The sequence below is a fragment of the Eptesicus fuscus genome, chromosome 11, assembly GCF_027574615.1.
Source record: "Eptesicus fuscus isolate TK198812 chromosome 11, DD_ASM_mEF_20220401, whole genome shotgun sequence".
Classification (NCBI taxonomy): domain Eukaryota; kingdom Metazoa; phylum Chordata; class Mammalia; order Chiroptera; family Vespertilionidae; genus Eptesicus; species Eptesicus fuscus.
This window is the reverse complement of record NC_072483.1, coordinates 47,062,571-47,081,502: the sequence shown is the minus strand read 5'-3', so window position 1 is coordinate 47,081,502 and position 18,932 is coordinate 47,062,571. Positions and strand designations below refer to the sequence as shown.

Genomic DNA, 18,932 nt, shown 5'->3' with positions numbered 1-18,932 from the left:
AGCATATATATTTACACAAAAACTTGTATACAAATGTTTACAGAAACAATATTCATAGTAGCCACACACAAAAAGGAATCAATTCAAGAATGGACAAGTAAAATCTATGTGATGGAATACTATTCAGCCATAAAAAGAAATGAAGTACTGATTAATATATGCTGTAACACAGCTGAACCATGAAAACATTACTAAGTGAAAGAAGCCAGACACAAAAGGCCAAATATTGTATGATTCCATTTATATGAAATGTCCAAATAGATAAATTCAAGCAGAAGGGAGATCAGTGGTTTCCAGAAGATGAGAAGAGGTTGGAATTGGGAGGTATGAAGGAGGGAGGGGAAGGTGATAAAAATGTTCTGAAATTAGTGGCAATGGTTGCACAACTTTGTGAATATACTATAAACTACTGAACGTTCACTTTAAAAAGGTTAAAATGGTAAATTTTATGTTATGTGAATTTTAAATATATTATATATGTAAATATCTTTTTACATATGTAAATTATTCTAGGCCTCTAAAGAAAGCTAAGTCTCACATTCATTGCTGACTTCTCCTTCATCCTGCTCAGTCTCCATGTCCTGTTAATTCTTCCTTGATATTATTATCTCATAAATTCACTCCTATTTCCACCTATTTCTGCTACCATCCAAACCAAATATCACTTATCTAGTTTCCTTACCAATAGTCACTCTGTTCTAATCTATTCCATTTATAAAGATTTATCTTTATAAAAATATTATTTTAAAGCACATTCTATTCCCCATCTCTTACAGGAAAAAAAAAATCTAATGGCACTTATAAATTATAATAAATAATCTGTCATAACCAAACTAACTGGTAGATAATTCATGACTAAAGAAATTTTAAAAACCAAATGTTCTCCTACTTTATCAAGGGTTTGGACAATGGAGTACCATTATTCCTTCTCAACACTAATGTAAACTGACACAATCCCTTTGGAGAATAATTTAAAAAGTGGATATCAAGACTCTTTTAAAAAGTGGCCAGTTTATTCCATTCCTAAATACAGCATATTTAATAATCTGTTCAGATCATCTCTCTCCCATCTCCCCACCACTAACACACCCACTCAAAAAAAATTTAGTATGCATGCTAACTACTTGTTAGTTTATTATCTTTGGCAATTTACTTAAATTGTATGAGTCTCTGTTTCTCCATATGTAAAAATGGGAATTAATACTACTTACTTCCTAGAACTGTTATGAAGAAGAAAATGAAATAATGTATGTAAAATGCTCTGTGTAAAAAAATAAATAAATAAATAAAATGCTCTGACAAGCAGTTAAGTGTCCCAGAGACAAGGCCAGACACTTCAGTAAAGTATGCAGTAACCCAAAGTTGCCACTAGGTGGAGATTTTATAGCTTGTTTGTTCTGTTCAAAAAGCAAAAATTAACATTCTAGAAATGAGCCATCCTTTATCCATTCTATCATTATTAAACAATCTAGTAACTACTGTTTTAACTAGCTCTTACCATTTTCAACAACCAAACAGAATTCAGGGCAACCATACAAAGTAAGCTATCAGGTGAAGTTCCCATTTTGATTGCTAATCTTTTAGTTTTCCATTTTCTAATTAGAGAAAACAAACACAAAGAAATAGCTTTTGTTCCCCCTTAAATAATAGTCTTTCTTCTAGTTTACATTTCTAAAACCTGATAACACTGCTGCTAAAGACATTCTTGCTTAAGAGACAATTATAATAAAGTGGTAAAGAGCACTGGTTGTGAAATCAAATGAATTTGTTTTCAAACTCAGCTTTCACTTGTAGTTTTGTGAACTTGGACAAGTTATTTAACCTATGAAAGAAAGGGATGAGACTATTTACTTCATAAGAGATCATATGCGGATTAAATAAGAATATAACCTAAAGAATACAGTGTAAAGAACAATGTCTGGCAAACTGTAAGTGCTCCAGAGAGCATCTTATCTAGGACCAAGACACTACTGTCTCAGATACTACCAGGATAATATGAGCTTGCTTTCTCTCTGTTCTCTCACTTCATAGATTAAGGGAACCATAACACATTGCAATCCTGACCTTCAAAGCTAAAAAAAAAAATCAAAATAAACTACTGCTCGGTATGCGTGGCTCAGTGGTTGAGCGTCAACCTATAAACCAGGAAGGTATGGTTCGATTCCTGGTCAGGGCACATGCCCAGGTTGCAGGATCAATCCCCAGTGTGGGGCATGCAGGAGGCAGCCAATTAATAATTCTCTCTCATCCCTGATGTATCTATCTCTCTCTCCCTCTCCCTTCCTCTCTGAAGTAAATAATTTAAAATATATAAATAAACTACTGCCTGGAAACAATGATTTCTCATTATTATATAACCTCAGCTTCATAACCCAAAGTCATCCTCAAAACTGTTGGCTCTCCAAAGGTTTTTTTGACCAAGAAATAGAATATGAATTTGATAAACAGGGACACAACACTTGGCTCTACAGGGTTAGATTACCTGTGGATGATTCCACTGGAAAACAACTGGTGACTGAGGCCGTACACGCGGGAAAGAAAAAAGGAGCAATGATCCAGTGCTCTCTGAAAGCCGGTCCAATGCTCGATACTTTGGGATTTCTGAGGCAGGGGACAGTGTCTCACAAAAGGAAAGTGAAGAACTGAGAAGATGCCTTTTATGACAATAATGATGACACATTTCTTGACTGGACTGGTCTGGTTGAGAAAAAGCTTCTGGATCAAATGAAGAAGGCTGGAAAGATTTGATGAGAAGCCAGAGACCTTTGAATCATTGGTTGCAAAGTTAAATGATGCTGAAAAAGAACTGAAATTTCTGAGACTGAAAGCCTCAAGCAAAGCTCTATCAGAGTCACCATCTCAGGACTCTTTAGATGAGTTCATGTCTTAAATGAACAGGGAATGCACTGGATGATGTGTCCTGGGAGAAACTTCACCTGAGAACTTTTGAACTGAGGAAAGAACAACAGAGACTTAAAGGGTTGACAAAAACTGTAAAGCCAGCAGAGATTCTGGAACCAAAAAGGACTGAAAGTCAGACTATAGATGCTGAAAAATAAGCTAAAAAGTTTACATCTTCCTTTCTTTGGTGTCATGAAAGAAGGACGCAAGTTCAAATTAAAACTGGAACAGTAGGAAAGATACCCCCCACACACAGCATCCTGAACTCGCTCCAATTCTAATGAAATGAAGGCTGAGCTAAAGTAGAAGAGGAGGGGAAAGAGGAGAAAGAAACGGAGGATCAGAAAGAAAGTAAAACTGTCATTATTCACAGATGATACGATATTGTACATATAAAACTCTAAAGATTCCACCAAAAAACTGCTAGATTTAATAAATGAATTTGGCAATATAGCAGGATACAAAATTAACATCCAGAAATCAATATTTTTATATACCAATAATGGACTCACAGAAGGAGAAATTTTTTAAAAATCCCATTTACCATTGCAACAAAAAATTAAGATTAACTTAACCAAGGAGGTAAAAGACCTGTATTCAGAAAACTACAGGACACTGAAAAGAAATAGAAGAAGATATAAATAAGTGGAAGAATATACCTGTTCATGGATTGATAGAATTAACATCATTAAAAAGTTCATACTACTCAAAGCATTCTATAGATTCAATGCAATCCCTATTAAAATATCAATGGCATATCTCACAGATCTAGAATAAATACTCCAAAAATTTATATGGAACCAAAAAAGACTACAAATAGCCACAACAAACTTAGCTACTGTAATCAAAACAGCCTGGTACTGGCACAAGAACAGATCAATGGATCAGAACAGAGAACCCAGAAATCGACTCAAGCAATTATTCTCAATTAATATTTGACAATGGAGGCAAAGGCATACAATGGAGTAAAGAAAGTCTCTTCAATAAATGGTGTTGGGAAAATCAGATAGGTACATGCAAAAAAAATAAACTAGACCACCGACTTATACCATACACAAGAATAAACTCAAAATGAATAAAAGAATTATATGTAAGTTGTGAAACCATAAAAATCCTAGAAGAAATCATAGGCAGCAAAATCTCAGACATCTCCCATAACAATATGTTTACAGGTACATCTCCTAGGGCAAGGGAAACAAAAGAGAAAATAACCAAATGGAACTACATCAAAATATAAAGCTTCTCCACAGCAAAAGAAACCATCAACAAAATGAAAAGGGAGCCCACTGTATGGGAAAATATACTTGCCAATGATATATCTGATAAGGGATTAATTTCCAAAATATGTAAGGAACTCATACAACTTGACAAAAGGAAGAAAAACAATCTAATTAAAAATTTGACAAAGCACCTCGCCTAAGTGGACAAGAGATATGAAAAAAAATGCTTAAGGCTACTAATCATCAGAAAGATACAAATTAAAACAACTATGAGATATCACCTCACAGCTGTCAGAATGGCTACCATCAGCAAATCAACAAGTGACAAGTGCTGGTGAGGACATGGAGAAAAGGGAACCCTCGTGCACTGCTGGTGGGAATGCAGACTGGTGCAGCCACTGTGGAGTTTCCTCAAAAAATTAAATATGGAACTGCTATTTGACCAGTGATTCCACTTCTAGTAGAATATCCTACTCAGAAAGAATATATGCACCCCTATGTTCACAGCAGCCCAATTTACAATAGCTAAGATCTGGAAACTGTCCAAATGCCCACCAGTAGATGAGTGAATAAAAAAATTGTGGTATATCTACACCATGGAATACTACACAGCTGAAAAAAGGGATTTGTTACACTTGGAGATAGCATGGAGGGACCTAGAGAGTATTATGCTACGCAAAATAAGTCAGATAAAGTATCACATGGTTTCACTCATATGTGAAATCTAACAAACAAAATAAATGGATGAACAATATAGATCCAGAGACACTGAAGCATGGAACAGACTGATAAATCTCAGAGGAAAGGCAGGGGTGGGTTGGTGGGCAGGTGGGAAGAGATTAACCAAAGAACGTATAATGCATATATGCATAACATATGGACACAGACAACAGTGTGGTGATGGCCTTGGGGGGTGGGTCCTGGGTGAGGGGGTATTACAGATGTAGTGGAGAAAAGGAGGGACATCTGTAATACTTTCAATAATGAAGATAAAATTTTTTGAAAAAAGGAAGGATCGGGGAGGAAAAAAATAACTGGAGGCTGGAAGCAGTAAGCTACATTGGGAGAGAGGGTCAGAAGAAGCAGTGCAGAAAACGAGTCCTCCCACAGATCTCACATGTTCTAAAGAAACAAAACAACATGGAAACATGTTTCTATTCAGCCAAGTGGAATAGAATAAAGATTATCAAGAGATTGGTGAGACAGCTGCATCACATGAGGAACCCTCAACATCAAAGAATGAATATGAAGAAAGCAGAGATGAACTGAAAGGAAAAAAAGCTCCCGGTCCAGGTAAACTTCTACCAACATTTTCCTCCAAATTCCCAGACTACTATGTGTGGGTCCCACCTCAAGGTCAAAGTGGAGGTGACAGAACCCAGGAAAACCTTGTGGACCATGTTACATGGGACATTTAAAATAACATATCAAGCTGAATGTGCAGAGAAGGTATTCAGAAGATCATTTATAAAATTTGGTGACTGTCCTTTTCTTTTATACTGAATTTGGCTTCCTGAATTTATCTACCCACCTGATTCTCTTGAATTTGGTATTTATGTTTAAAAGTGTTTGTGTATGTATGTAAAAAGAAACCATACATTTAAAGAATTAGTAAAGTACGAGACATGACTGTTAAATTTTTTAAAAAGAACATTGCATGCTGGGGAATGGTAATCCAATGAAGGCAAGTAGGTAGGAAGATGAATTAAGAGAAACAAGTTGAGGGCAAATTGTGTAGAATCTTAAATGCCTCTATAGAAAACTCAAACATTATCCTGGAGACAGATGAGAAGTTGAGTAATTTTTAAGCAGAGAAGAGATACAGAACTTAGAAAAGTAACTTAAGTATTGGGATAGATTATAAAAGGAAGAATCAGAGGCAGAAATTGCCTTAACAACCCAGATTTTTTTAAATATACAGAAATGAATTAAGACAGAGGAAAGAAGTGGGAGGGAGATATTTCTGGAATGGAAAAGAGAATTCGTGGCATCTTATACAGGTTAAACAAGGCTGGTACAGCAATGGGAGAAGATTTATATATTAGCTAACTGCATCATTTAAGATACCATTAAGTAACATAAAGGACGCAGTATGAACAGATGATTTTAGAAGTTAGTTAGGGACCTGAGAAAACATGTACCTATAAGGAGATCTATCTACATGAGTAGCCAGAGCTGTTGGAAATTTGAACCTAGCAGGACAGCAATCAAGTTGTGAGTCATCTGCATTTAAAAAATAGCTGAAGTCATGAGAGAAAATATAAATCTGCTTAAAGAATCACATACACCTAAAGAGTATATGGAAGAGAGCCTCGTAATAACCCTGTGAAGAAGTTCAGGCTTTGCTGTCCTTCGTTTTGCTTTTTTAAAAATAAGGATAAAGACTGAGACTGCGAAGTTCAAATAGTTTAAAATGAGCAGGCCAAGTCACCTACGCAGAAAGAGGCAGAGCCCAACTGGAATCCAGAGTTTCAAAATATTTCTGCTATAAAATCTTGTCCAGCATGCTTATTGGTACAGGCTAGCAGGCTGGACTTCCTGGTATCCATATAGCAAAATCTTAATCAAGTTCTTAGTTTAAGGATCAGGTAATTCCATTTTTCTAGATTATCCAAGGATTCTGCAGTCCCATCAAACCAATACTTCAAAATACAAAAGTAAAATACGTATTTGTATAGAAAGACATAAATACACACAATTACAAATAAGCTTTTTCTAATCCAATTAAAAGAATTTATGTTGCTGCTATGTTACCTTTAGATTTTGTTTATAAACAACTGGAATTTGTATAAAATGTATGCTGATTTTGTGCTTGGAATCTTAAAAGTGTAAACTTTACTGATAACTATCCTCATCCCTTGAAAGACAAGAAAAATCAGGCAACTAACTGATAATGGGTAAAATGAAACAATAAAGATGAGTGTAGAGATTTATATTCACAACAAGGGAAGGCTGGAAAGATCTGGTAATATAAATGAAGTCCAGCCTGCCTAAGAAAAATAGTTACTGTCTCAAGTCAGCTTTCATAGAGGTGAGTTCAGAACTAAACATTGCAACCTTATTATACACATGTATACAAATAAATGTTTTCACATCTTTTTTCTTAATTAATTATTGTAAAGGTATTTAGAGAAATTAACAAAAGTTAACATACCCTCACTTTACAATGTGATAAAAGCCCCCACATTGGCTGTGCACAGGCCTCAAGTTCAGCAGCAAAGGCAGCATAGTAGGTCTGAGACTCAAATTCCACATGCTCATTTAGTTCTCGCTTGTTTAAGTTCATACCTTAGAAAAATTAAAACAGATATAAACCTTATTAATGAAAATAAAATTTCCTATTAAAAATCAAATAAAATACTTCCTAGTACCAAACATATTCTAATATACACACAAATAGCAATATGTATAGAAATAAGTAAATTGTTAAAAATACAACAATCTAGTCCTTTTGGAATTCTTTACAATCTAGATTTTCTTATAAATACTTTGCAAATTATCTCTTATATAACATAATTGAATGTATTAAGTTAAAAAGTCAAAATTATTTTAATTGATGACAGTTGAAATTTTTATGAAAGCATTATGAATCTTCTTAGAAAATAGAAACTTCCAGAATATGGTTTAAAATCCTAAAAAAAAATTACATTCTTATTCTCCTGTTTTCTTTTTAATATTTTGACATTTTTTAACTCTGTTGTATCTTCATGAATACTTTATTAAAGTATTTACAAATATCAATTAATTAAAATGAGACACTTCACATGTAACCCAAATAATGTGCTATTATCTTTTAATTAGTAGTTGATAGCTCCACATTAGGCATTTGATAAACTAAAGAAATTAACAAAAAAACAAAATTCATACCTTGAAAGAAAGATACAAAGTTCATCCATGTAACTAACAGACCATGGTCCTCCAAAAATTTCTTAGCCACACTTTGATGAGAAAGAATATTAATAAAATCACTGACAAGAGGCCAATAAGTGTTATTCTTCAGTAATGCTTCTCCACAGTTCACTACCACGTGTAAACTATTTTCTTCATCTAAAACAAACACACACAGCCCAAAAATAAGTTTAAAAAAAAACTTTACAAGGATACAGATTATACACTTTAGATTCAGAGACATCTAAATTCAAACCTAGTTTGCCATTTAATATCTATATGGCTTTAAGCATGTTAGACTCTGAATCAATTTCCACATCTGTAAAATGGAAAAAGACACTATCTTAAGGGAATTAAATGAAATGTTAACATAATATTTAGCAGATTATTATAATAATATTTACCATATGTCCAACATATTATATGATACTGAGTTAACTATGTTTATAAAAGCATATTATTTTCTTGATTCCAATGATATAATGCAATATTTCAGTCCAAATCAATAAATATTTTTATTCCTAGATTAATCTCATTCCATCTTAGCTATCAAAACTGTGATTTAAACCATATATTTAATTACTTTCTACTCAAAGAATATGTAAATACAATTACTTAGCAAAAACAGTATTTCAAAAATGAAAGAACAGAAAACACACATAAACTTTAGCCTTAAAAAAGTCCTCAAAAACATTTTTTAGTTTCAGTTTTTAAATTTTATTTTTTATTTGAGAGAGAGAGAAAAAAGGAGGGAAGGAAGGAGGCAGACAGAGAGAGACATTGATTTGTTGTTTATGCATTCATTGGTTGCTTCTTGTAGGTGCCCAGACCAGAGATTGAACCCACAACCTTGGCATATCGGAATGATGCTATAACCAATTGATCTACTAGGCTAGGGCAAAATCCTCAAAATTTAAATACATTGTTGGGGAGGCAGTATGCTTATACAAAATCACTGTTTTTTTTCTTTACAAAATCTTTACTAATAGAATTTATCACATAAATGCATTAGCTCTCTTAACCAATTCCAATTAAACTGATTCACTGGACAAACAAGCCCCCCAATCCCACTGTAAAATATCTTAATAACCATAATTTACAGAATGCTTGGTATAAAAACCTAGCATAAAAGCCAAGTATGTATATGCTTATCCAGAGTCAGTTTTTGTTTCTGTTCGTGTAAATTGTTGTTTTTATTATAATTAGAAAACTTAAATTAAAAGTATATAAACTGATGGAATATGAAAGCATAGAGAGAAACACTACAAAAACTGGATCATAAGCTTTTAAGAGACAATAAAGGTGCCTGAGAAAATGCTAAAAAATCTTGGAGGGAAAAAAAATCATAAAAGCCTAGAAAGATCTTTAAATGTAGTGAAGCCACTAAGATCTAATGTTCCTATTCTACTTTAAGGAAACTGAAACTGAAAATCACAGATGATGCTTTACAGATGTGATATATATAAGAAAGACGAAGAACTCCGGGGTCAAGGAAACAATACCCTAAAAATGCTTTGCCCAAAATTAAAAGACTGGAGAAGGAGCATGCATTTCTGTGTTTTAGGTTAAAATGCATTGTTTAAGATAATGTATCTTTTTGTTGTTAATCCTCACCCGAGGATATTTTCCCATTGATTTTTTTCTTTTTTTTGAGAGAGTGGAAGGGAGGGTGAAAGACAGAGAGAGAAACACCGACGGGAGAAGACACATCGATTGGTTGCCTCCTGGACCGGGATGGGGGATCGCACCTACAAACAAGATACATGCCCCTGACCAGAATCGAACCCAGGACCCTTCAGTCCAAGGGCCAACGTTCTATCCACTGAGCCAAACTGGCCAGGGCAGTATGTATCATTTTTTAAAAAATATATTTTATTGATTTTTTTTAAATATATTTTATTGATTTTTTACAGAGAGGAAGGGAGAGGGATAGAGAGCTAGAAACATCGATGAAAGAGAAACATCGACCAGCTGCCTCCTGCACACCCCCTACTGGGGATGTGCCCGCAACCAATGTACATGCCCTTGACCGAAATCGAACCTGGGACCTTTCAGTCCGCAGGCCGATGCTCTATCCACTGAGCCAAACCGGTTTTGGCAGTATGTATCATTTTTAATGATTCCTCACTTTAACCAACTTTTTCAACTAACCACCTACTTGTCAAACTCATTAGTGAGGAGGGCTTCTACTGAACCTCTTAATTTCCATACATTAAATTTGGGTTTCAGTCTATAAAATTATTTTTCCTACTCTTGATGGTTAATATGAATTCTTGCTTTCTTTTAGCAAGATTTATACCTCTTTTAATTTTTTGCAAGGTATGAACTTAAACAAATAAGAACTAAATAAATGAGCATGTGGAATTTGAGTCTCAACTATGATGCCTTTACGGCTGAACTTGAGGCAAGTAAGGGGACTCTTATCACACTGAAATTTAACTATATATAAGAACAGGACCCACAAAGTGAAGTATACTCTCTTTTAGTGCTTCCCAATAGAATGAGAGAGGGTATAACTGAATGAGGAAGAGGGAGTAAGGGACTTTCTATAAATAACCCACACCTGAGATTCAGAAAAGCCCTCTGACTGACAACTACTGCCACTGTAGTTGTGAGCCATTGATATTAATGGGAGAGTGCTTAGGGATGCTGGGATTTTAATATATTTAAACATTGATCACTGTTCTATTTCATTAAAAACAGAGGATAAACAGAATATAATTCCTCAAAATCACTATTTTTCTTGACACTACTTTAAATATTAATCTTGTGACAAACACCTTAGAATCTTTAATGAAATAAAATGATTAGTACTTCAATTTTTACCTGAGTACTTTTGTCACTAGAGAGTAATGATTCAATGTTAAATGGGAGTCATTCATCAACAATTATTTATTTATTGAGCACCTACTGAGAACTAGGTAGTCTATTAAGCTCTGAGATTAAAGTGGTAAATAGATCAAGACTTTTATAGTCTCACCCAGCCAGTGTGGTTCAGTGGTTGAGCATCAACCTACGAACTAGGAAGTCACAGTTAGATTCTCAGTCAGGGCACATGCCTGGGCTGCGGGCTAGATCCCCAGTAGTGGTGTGCAAGAGGCAGCCGATGAATGATTCTCATCATTGATGTTTCTATCTCTTTCTCCCTCTCCCTTCTTCTCCAAAATCAATAAAAATATATTTTAAAATTTTATTTTAAACAAAGACTTATATAGTCTCTCTTTTCACTGAGATTAAGATCTAAGAAGATAGTGTGTATGATAGAGATTATAACAAGAAAAGTACAGGAAGTCATAAGAACAAATAAAACTAGCCTACAATTCAGGAAAAGACTCTCCTGAGGAAGAGATATTTAAACTGAGATATACAGAATTAGGATTAGCCAAAGAAATTAGGGATGGAGAAGGAAATGGTGTTCTAAGTAGACAAAGCTGTAAAAAAATAAAAAGAGGCCCAGCTGGCATGGCTCAGTGGTTGAGCATCGACCTATGAACCAGGAGGGCATGGTTAGATTCCCAGTCCGAGCACATGCCTGAGTTGTAGGCTTTGTCCCCGGTGTGGGGCGTGCAGGAGACAGCCAATCAATGATTCTCTCTCATCACTGATATTTATATAACTCTCTCCCACTCCCTTCCTCTCTGAAATCAATAAAAAAATTATTTTTAAAAAAAGATAAAATCACTGAGACAAAGAATGCAAAGAATAGGTGGCAGAAATGAGGCTAGAGACCCTTATTAATCAGCTTCAGGAGTTTGAAGTTCATGTAAAGAGAATGGCAAGCCACTGGAGGGTGGCAAGGTGGTAAGAAAGGGGACATGATAAGATGTGTAGCGTGGAGAGTGACTAAAGAATGGCAGTGATAACTAGTGGTAGAGGCCTAGAGATAACAATCGTTTGAACTATGGTGGTGACATGAAGATACAGAGACAAAGAGAAGTGGCTGTTTTAAGATGTTTAGACTATACTACCAAGTCGCTAATATCACCAAGGACACACACATATACACATACATACATACACACACAAGATAACAGAAATGAAGCAGGCTTGATAGAGAGATAATGAGTTTTTGGTGTGGACATAATATGTTTGAGGTGCTTATAGACACTGAAAGAATATAATTCAATAAAGTTTGATATGAAGGACAGAAGATCAAACTGGGATTTCTAGCAACTACAGATATTCCTATTGTTATGCAACACATGGTTTTAAGTCCCATTTTACACAGATTGATTTATAAGGCAAACTGTAAAATTTCAGGAATATGAAAAGTTATGAATTATGTTTGGGATAGCACAGTGGTATGGTATAAAAATGAATACAACAAAATTAAAATGTAATGTAGGGGTCACTAGCAGATGCTCTTTCCCTTTTTTAATTTTTTTTTAATTTTTTATTTATTGATTGATTTTAGAGAGAGAAAGGATAGAAAAGAGACAGAGAGAGAATCATTGATGTGCCCTGTCCAGAAATCAAACCCAAAACCTTGGTGTATCGGGACGACACTCTAACCAACTGAACCACCAGCCAAGGCAAGGCTTTCCCTGTTTTTTAAAAATATATCTTCTAATTGACTTTTAGAGAGAGAGGAAGGGAGGGGAAGAAGCAGAAATATCAATGTGAAAGGGAGACACTGATCAGCTGCCTCTTGCACACCCTGCCCCGGAATCAAACCAGCAACATTTCAGTGCACGGGATGGCGCCACACCAGACAGGGCGAGGCTTTTTCCTTTAAATCTTCAGCTATTGCTGTGGTCATTGAATTCTCATTGTGTCAGCTCCTGTCTTTACTAATAGTGTAGACAAAACTTTCAAATATTGTCTCGAGACAATTTATGCAAAGGCTAGATGAAGACTGTTAAAAAAATTAAAAAGAAAGTACAGAGATCTTGTTGTAATATCTGTGGCTAGTTATATTTAATATATTTAAAGCTCATTCCAATACTACTCATGCAAAAATAAGAATAACTTATGGCCGAAACCGGTTTGGCTCAGTGGATAGAGCGTCAGCTTGCAGACTGAAAGGTTCCAGGTTCGATTCTGGTCATGTACCTTGGTTGCGGGCACATCCCCAGTGGGGGGTGTGCAGGAGGCAGCTGATCGATGTTTCTCTCTCATCGATGTTTCTAACTCTCTATCCCTCTCCCTTCCTCTCTGTAAAAAATCAATAAAATACATTTTTTTTAAAAAAAAGAATAACTTATGATGCTTTTATAAAACCAGTAAATATGTACTATGAAATGCTATGCTATTTTTAAAAGTAAAAAAAACAGCATAGCAGCTAAAGATAATTTTAGACCTGGGCTTAGAAATAGTGTAATTTACTACTAGAAAAAATACATTTGTATTTAAAGATCTTAGAAAAGTTACCTATAGCTATTTAGCTTCTAGAACATTCAACTTGTGCAAGAATTTCCAGGACAGACCAATTTCCAGCACTAGAAGGGAAATATATATAGAAAACAAATAAGACCATGCAATATGATTTCACAAAATATAGGGGAAATGAGAAGAGCAGAGACATCAGGGCCAAGTGCCAAGAAACACCAACATCAACATGACAAGTGGAAAAGAGTATTGGGCCACAAAAAGAGCAGAAAATCAATAGTGGGAAACGCTATTGAAAATCAAACAAGATAAGGTCCAAAGAGTGGCCACTGGTTTCTTCATCATATCCAGGAGTGGGGAACATCTGGCCCTCGGAAGTCATTTGGTCTGGCTCTGCCAAGGCATGAGTGGTGAGTTAATTAAATGTTTAACCAAATATAGCAGGCTAATTTTTAAGTTGATAATGCTGCATGGCCCAAGAACGATGTTATAAATATCCAAATGGCCCTTGGCAGAAATAAGATACCCCACCCCTGATGTAGGCCATAGAAAGGGCTACAGTGTAATTTATTAGATAAACTGGGACTCTTTTTAGACTAGAAGAGATTGTATTAATAACTATATCAGAACAACAGGCATAATTTGGGGCTGTTTTGGAAACATATGATATGTGGCTACTGGAGTCGTTGACAATTTTAGAAAGAAAAACAGAATGATGGAAGCAGACACTAGATTGAGGTGGGTTATTGAGTCAACAAAAAGTTGACTTTTTATTTTTAAAAGGCCTTTTTCCAAAATAAAAGAGCAATATGTATAGTTAAATCTCTAAGAAATAAAAGATTGTCTTACATGAAGATAGAAAAACTATAATACAAAGTGGATTTTAAATTTTCCTTTAAAGAAGTGAAGAGGTATATTGCTTAATGTATAAAATGTATTATTCTCCCATTATACCTACAATGGGAAACCAGTCCCACAGTGGGCAAAAGTATGAGTTTTGAAGTCAAACACCCAGCTGTACCAATTTACAGCTGTAAAATTATAAATTATTGATTTAACTCCCTAAGCCATAATTGCCTCATTTATAAAATGGAGAAAGCAATATCTATAATACACATAAAGTACTAAGAAAAGAGCACAGTATACGAGTGCTCAAAAGATAGTAGCTATCATAATTATTAGCTAGCTATTATTACACATAAAGCATGTGCCCCGCACTGAGCATATATCAATTTTCAGGCTATGGTATCACATCTGAAAACAGACAGTAAGAGCTGATATGCAGAAGGAGGCAACAGTGGAACAAACCAAGTCTTAACTACAGAAAATGGGAAGGTCCTAAGATTTAATCTGAAGTACTGGTTGTTGTTATTTTAAAGGTTAACTCCAGGTGCCAACAAGAGAAGACACAGTCTTATCAATGTTGGCCTGGCTGTGTCATGGAGAAGAACAAAGATTCTGAATCAGAGGATATGAATTCTGAATCTTGGCTCTGTCATTTACTAGCTATATACTCTATGGCATCATTCGCCATAGAGTATACAGCTTAACTTCACCAAGCCTCAATTTACTCATCTTTAAAGTGGGGATAGTAACAATGCCCATCTCAGAGAGTTGTTCAGAAGTTTAATTAAAACAACATACAAATAGTATTCACACAGTGCCTAATACATAGCAAACACTCACATAATATCCATTATTACAGGGAGGTAAAGTCAAGATGAAAGACTACAGAGAAATGAGAATGTGATAAGGTCCTAGAAATATACGGCAATTTGAGACTTCTGGGCACAAAATAAGAAAATCAAAGATCTCACTATGGCAGCACAGAAAAGTCAAGATTTATTCAACTTTTACATTATAAAAAGTATAGGTATAGCCGAAACCGGTTTGGCTCAATGGATAGAGCATCGGTCTGCGGACTGGAAGGTCCCAGGTTCGATTCCGGTCAAGGGCATGTACATTGGTTGCGGGCACATCTCCCGGTGGGGGATGTGCAGGAGGCAGCTGGTCGATGTCTCTCTCTCATTGATGTTTCTGGCTCTCTATCCCTCTCCCTTCCTCTCTGTGAAAAATCAATAAAATATCCTACCTAATAATAGACAAATATGCAAATTGACCGTACCTTCGCTATGCCCATGATTGGCCAGGAGGCGTGGGGGGGGGGGGGGGACTCGGGGTGGCCGGGGTAGCTGATTGGGCCGGCGGGATGCTGAGTTGCGTCGCCAGCAGCGGCACGAGCTCAGCGTCTGCGCCATGGCTATGCTGCGTCACAGAAGGGGCCTCTGGGGCAGCGAGCTGACGTCCCGCCGCGCGGACCATCAAAAGCGGGGGAGCTGAGTGCTGAGCGGACAGGCACTCAGCTCCCCTGCAATCGAAAGCAAAAGTGTGGAAGCTGGGTGCCTGTCCGCTCAGGCAGCAGGCCTTTCAGAAGCCTCCAGCGCCTGGTGCACCAGCAGACAGGCACCCAGCTCCCCATGATAGAAAGGGAAAGCGTGTAGGGGACCCTACACGTGCATGATTCAATCATGCACTGGGCCTCTAGTATATATATAAAATAAAATAAAAAGTATAGGTATAGTAAAATGTCTGAGGCTGGTAGTAAAAATTTTATGATTAAAAAAAGGAACCTATCTAATTAGGAAATCTTTAAATTATAGTAAAGCCATATGATATTAATACCTGCAACCATTAAAACACATATTCTTTTTTTTTTAATATATTTTTTAATTGATTTTTTACAGAGAGGAAGGGAGAGGGATAGAGAGCTAGAAAATTGATGAGAGAGAAACATCGATCAGCTGCCTCCTGTACACTCCCTACTGGGTATGTGCCGCAACCAAGTTACATGCCCTTGACCAGAATCGAACCTGGGACCCTTGAGTCCGCAGGCCGACACTCCATCCACTGAGCCAAACCGGTTAGGGCTAAAACACATATTCTTGACATGTACACTATGATAACATATTTTAAGTATGTATGTATACATACATATAAATATACTAGAGGCCCGGTGCACGAAATTCGTGCATGGGGGGGGTGTCCCTCAGCCCAGCCTGCAACCTCTCCAATCTGGGATCCCTCTCACAATCCAGGACTGCTGGCTCCCAACTGCTCACCTGCCTGCCTTCCTGATTGCCCCTAACAGCTTCTGCATGCCAGCCTGATCACCCCCTAACCACTCCCCTGCCAGCCTGATTGATGCCTAACTGCTCCCCTGGCAGCCTGATTGCCCCTAAATGTCCTCCCCTGCCAGCCTGGTCACCCTAACTGCCCTCCCCTGCAGGCCTGGTCCCCCCAACTGCCCTCCCCTGCAGACCTGGTCCCCCCAACTGCTCTCCCCTGCAGGCCTGGGTCCCCCCCCCCAACTGCCCTTCCCTGCAGGCCCAGTCGCCCCCAACTTCCCTCCTCTGCCAGCCTGGTTACCTCTAACTGCCCTCCCCTGCAGGCTTGATCGCCCCCAACTGCCCTCCCTTGCAGGCCTGGTCTCCCCCTAACTGCTCTCCCCTCCTGGCCTGATCACCCACAACTGCCCTCCCTTGCAGGCCAGGTCCCTCCCAACTGCCCTCCCCTGCTGGCCTGATAGCCCACAACTGCCCTCCCTTGCAGGCCTGGTCCCTCCCAAATGCCCTCCCCTGCTGGCCAGCTTGTGGCGGCAATCTTGTGTCCACATGGGGGCAGCCATCTTTGACCACATGGGGGCAGCCATTCTGTGTGTTGGAGTGATGGTCAATTTGCATATTACTCTTTTATTAGATAGGATTATCCTACAAAATGACAGAAAATATCCCAAAATGTTAACAAGATATTTGTGAATAACAAAACTACAGGTGATTTTAGGAGGCCAATGCCTTATCCATTAGGTGACTGGGTGATTTTAAAGTTTTATTTTAAATGTTACTGAAAATTTTCCAAAAATTTCTTTTACAAATACGTACTATTTTATAATATTTTGAAAGCTATTTTTAAACATAAAAGGAAGTTTTAAGAGTAGGTATACACAGTATACTAATAAAACTAGTGAAAATAATTCTGAGTTTACCTTGTAGCTCACTTTTAATAAGGCAACTTTCCATCATGTATAATAGCACAGTGACCATAATATCCAGCAGCTGACATTCTTCTGTTACCTGTCTTGCTAGCTCCTCATTGCTGAACAACTGAACACTAATATGAACAATTCTGTTAGACATCGTGTCTGATTCATGACTTTTTTTCAGTGTTTTCATAATAAAAGCATAATGCTGAACAAAAGTTTTTGTAAAAGCAACCTGTAAATGTTTTAAATAGAAAAAAAAAACACATTAATTTAACTGACTTTTATTACACATTTTCCAACATATTATACTAATCATATTAAACTATTTTAGTTTGTGATGATGTCCAAGGTAATTGAAAAAATAATTTCAATGATGACAGCAGACTTAAATCATATTTCCCCATTTTTTGAAACATCAGCAAAATATTTTGATGGTTAAAAAAATTAATAGGCATTTTAAATTACTAAAATTTTAAAGCAATTACAAATACCATAGTTTAAAATACAAATTCTCACTATGCTCATAAATAAATCAATTTATTATCAAAGTATTTCTCTTTGTTCTGTGCTACCTACTTTAAAAACAAAACCTAAAGTCTCAACTAAAAACTATCACAGGTTTCATGTAACTTAACAAGTGAGTCAATGTGATTACTCCAAAAGAAATATCTTCTCCTATTTGTTTGGAAAGCTGACCACTAATCTGACTAAATATTCTTTCTGTGTAACATGTACATTTATTTCCTCTGTTATTTTCCTAAGCAGTTATAAAGTCACCAAACAATGGCATTATTAAAGTGTTACTCCTAAAGAGGCCTTATTTCCTAAGCCCTAAAAAGAACTACAGCATGATGCATTTCCTTTTTCATACACTAGGCTATGTCACTTTGCCATAACTATACAGTGATAACAGGTGGGTCCAGACACCCTGGGACAAGAGACTTCATCTACCTACATGAGTACATTAGTCAATAACTGTTCTGTATTTTAACTTTATGGCAGGCAGCTACTAATGCCATGTTTTCCCATACCTAACCCCACAATCTAAATTCAATTGGCCCAATTACACATACTCATAGCATCTGTACCTCTCCTTAGAAGAATTTGTAACAACGTATTTATTTGAGCAATTGTTTTTATGTTTGCCACCCAGCATTCCCTTTGGATCAAGTTCTATGCAGAAAGGCAACCCTTAGGAATTCTGTTTAACAGTGGTGCTTTGCCACAGATCTTTGATACTATGCTTCTTCTGCAGACCCTATGCTCTTTCACAGTGTTATATCAGTCCTCAGAGCTACAATACAATAAGCCACAGCTGAGAAATACATTTTTAAAATTTAGTAGAGAAAGGGCAAAGAATAGGGAGCAAAGTTCAGAAAGGAAGTGAGGGAAATGTATATACCTTATACTCTTGATCTGGAAGCATATTGAGTAAGAAAGTTACCATCTTCTGGGGGAATTCATATTTTATAGTCCAAAACAATAGTTCTTCTAGGAAACTTTTATGTTTCAAAACATCCATTATGGATTGATCTATGTAAAAAAAAAAAATTATC

At 36.5% G+C, this 18,932-nt stretch overlaps 1 protein-coding gene and 1 pseudogene across 4 annotated transcripts in view; one reads left to right on the top strand and one right to left on the bottom strand.

Annotated features, from left to right (window-relative positions):
• UBR3 (ubiquitin protein ligase E3 component n-recognin 3) overlaps nt 1-18,932 on the bottom strand; it is a 186,382-nt gene that overhangs the window by 101,428 nt on the left and 66,022 nt on the right. For all 4 annotated transcript variants that reach the window (XM_054723408.1, XM_028141026.2, XM_028141027.2 and 1 more), the window contains exons 7-10: nt 18,779-18,909; nt 17,380-17,608; nt 7,989-8,168; nt 7,276-7,409 (exon numbers count right to left, since the gene is read on the bottom strand). In XM_054723408.1, coding sequence (XP_054579383.1) covers nt 7,276-7,409; nt 7,989-8,168; nt 17,380-17,608; nt 18,779-18,909 — 674 coding nt within the window. The remainder of the gene's footprint in view (nt 1-7,275; nt 7,410-7,988; nt 8,169-17,379; nt 17,609-18,778; nt 18,910-18,932) is intronic.
• LOC129150780 (kanadaptin-like) lies at nt 2,416-5,539 on the top strand (annotated as a pseudogene).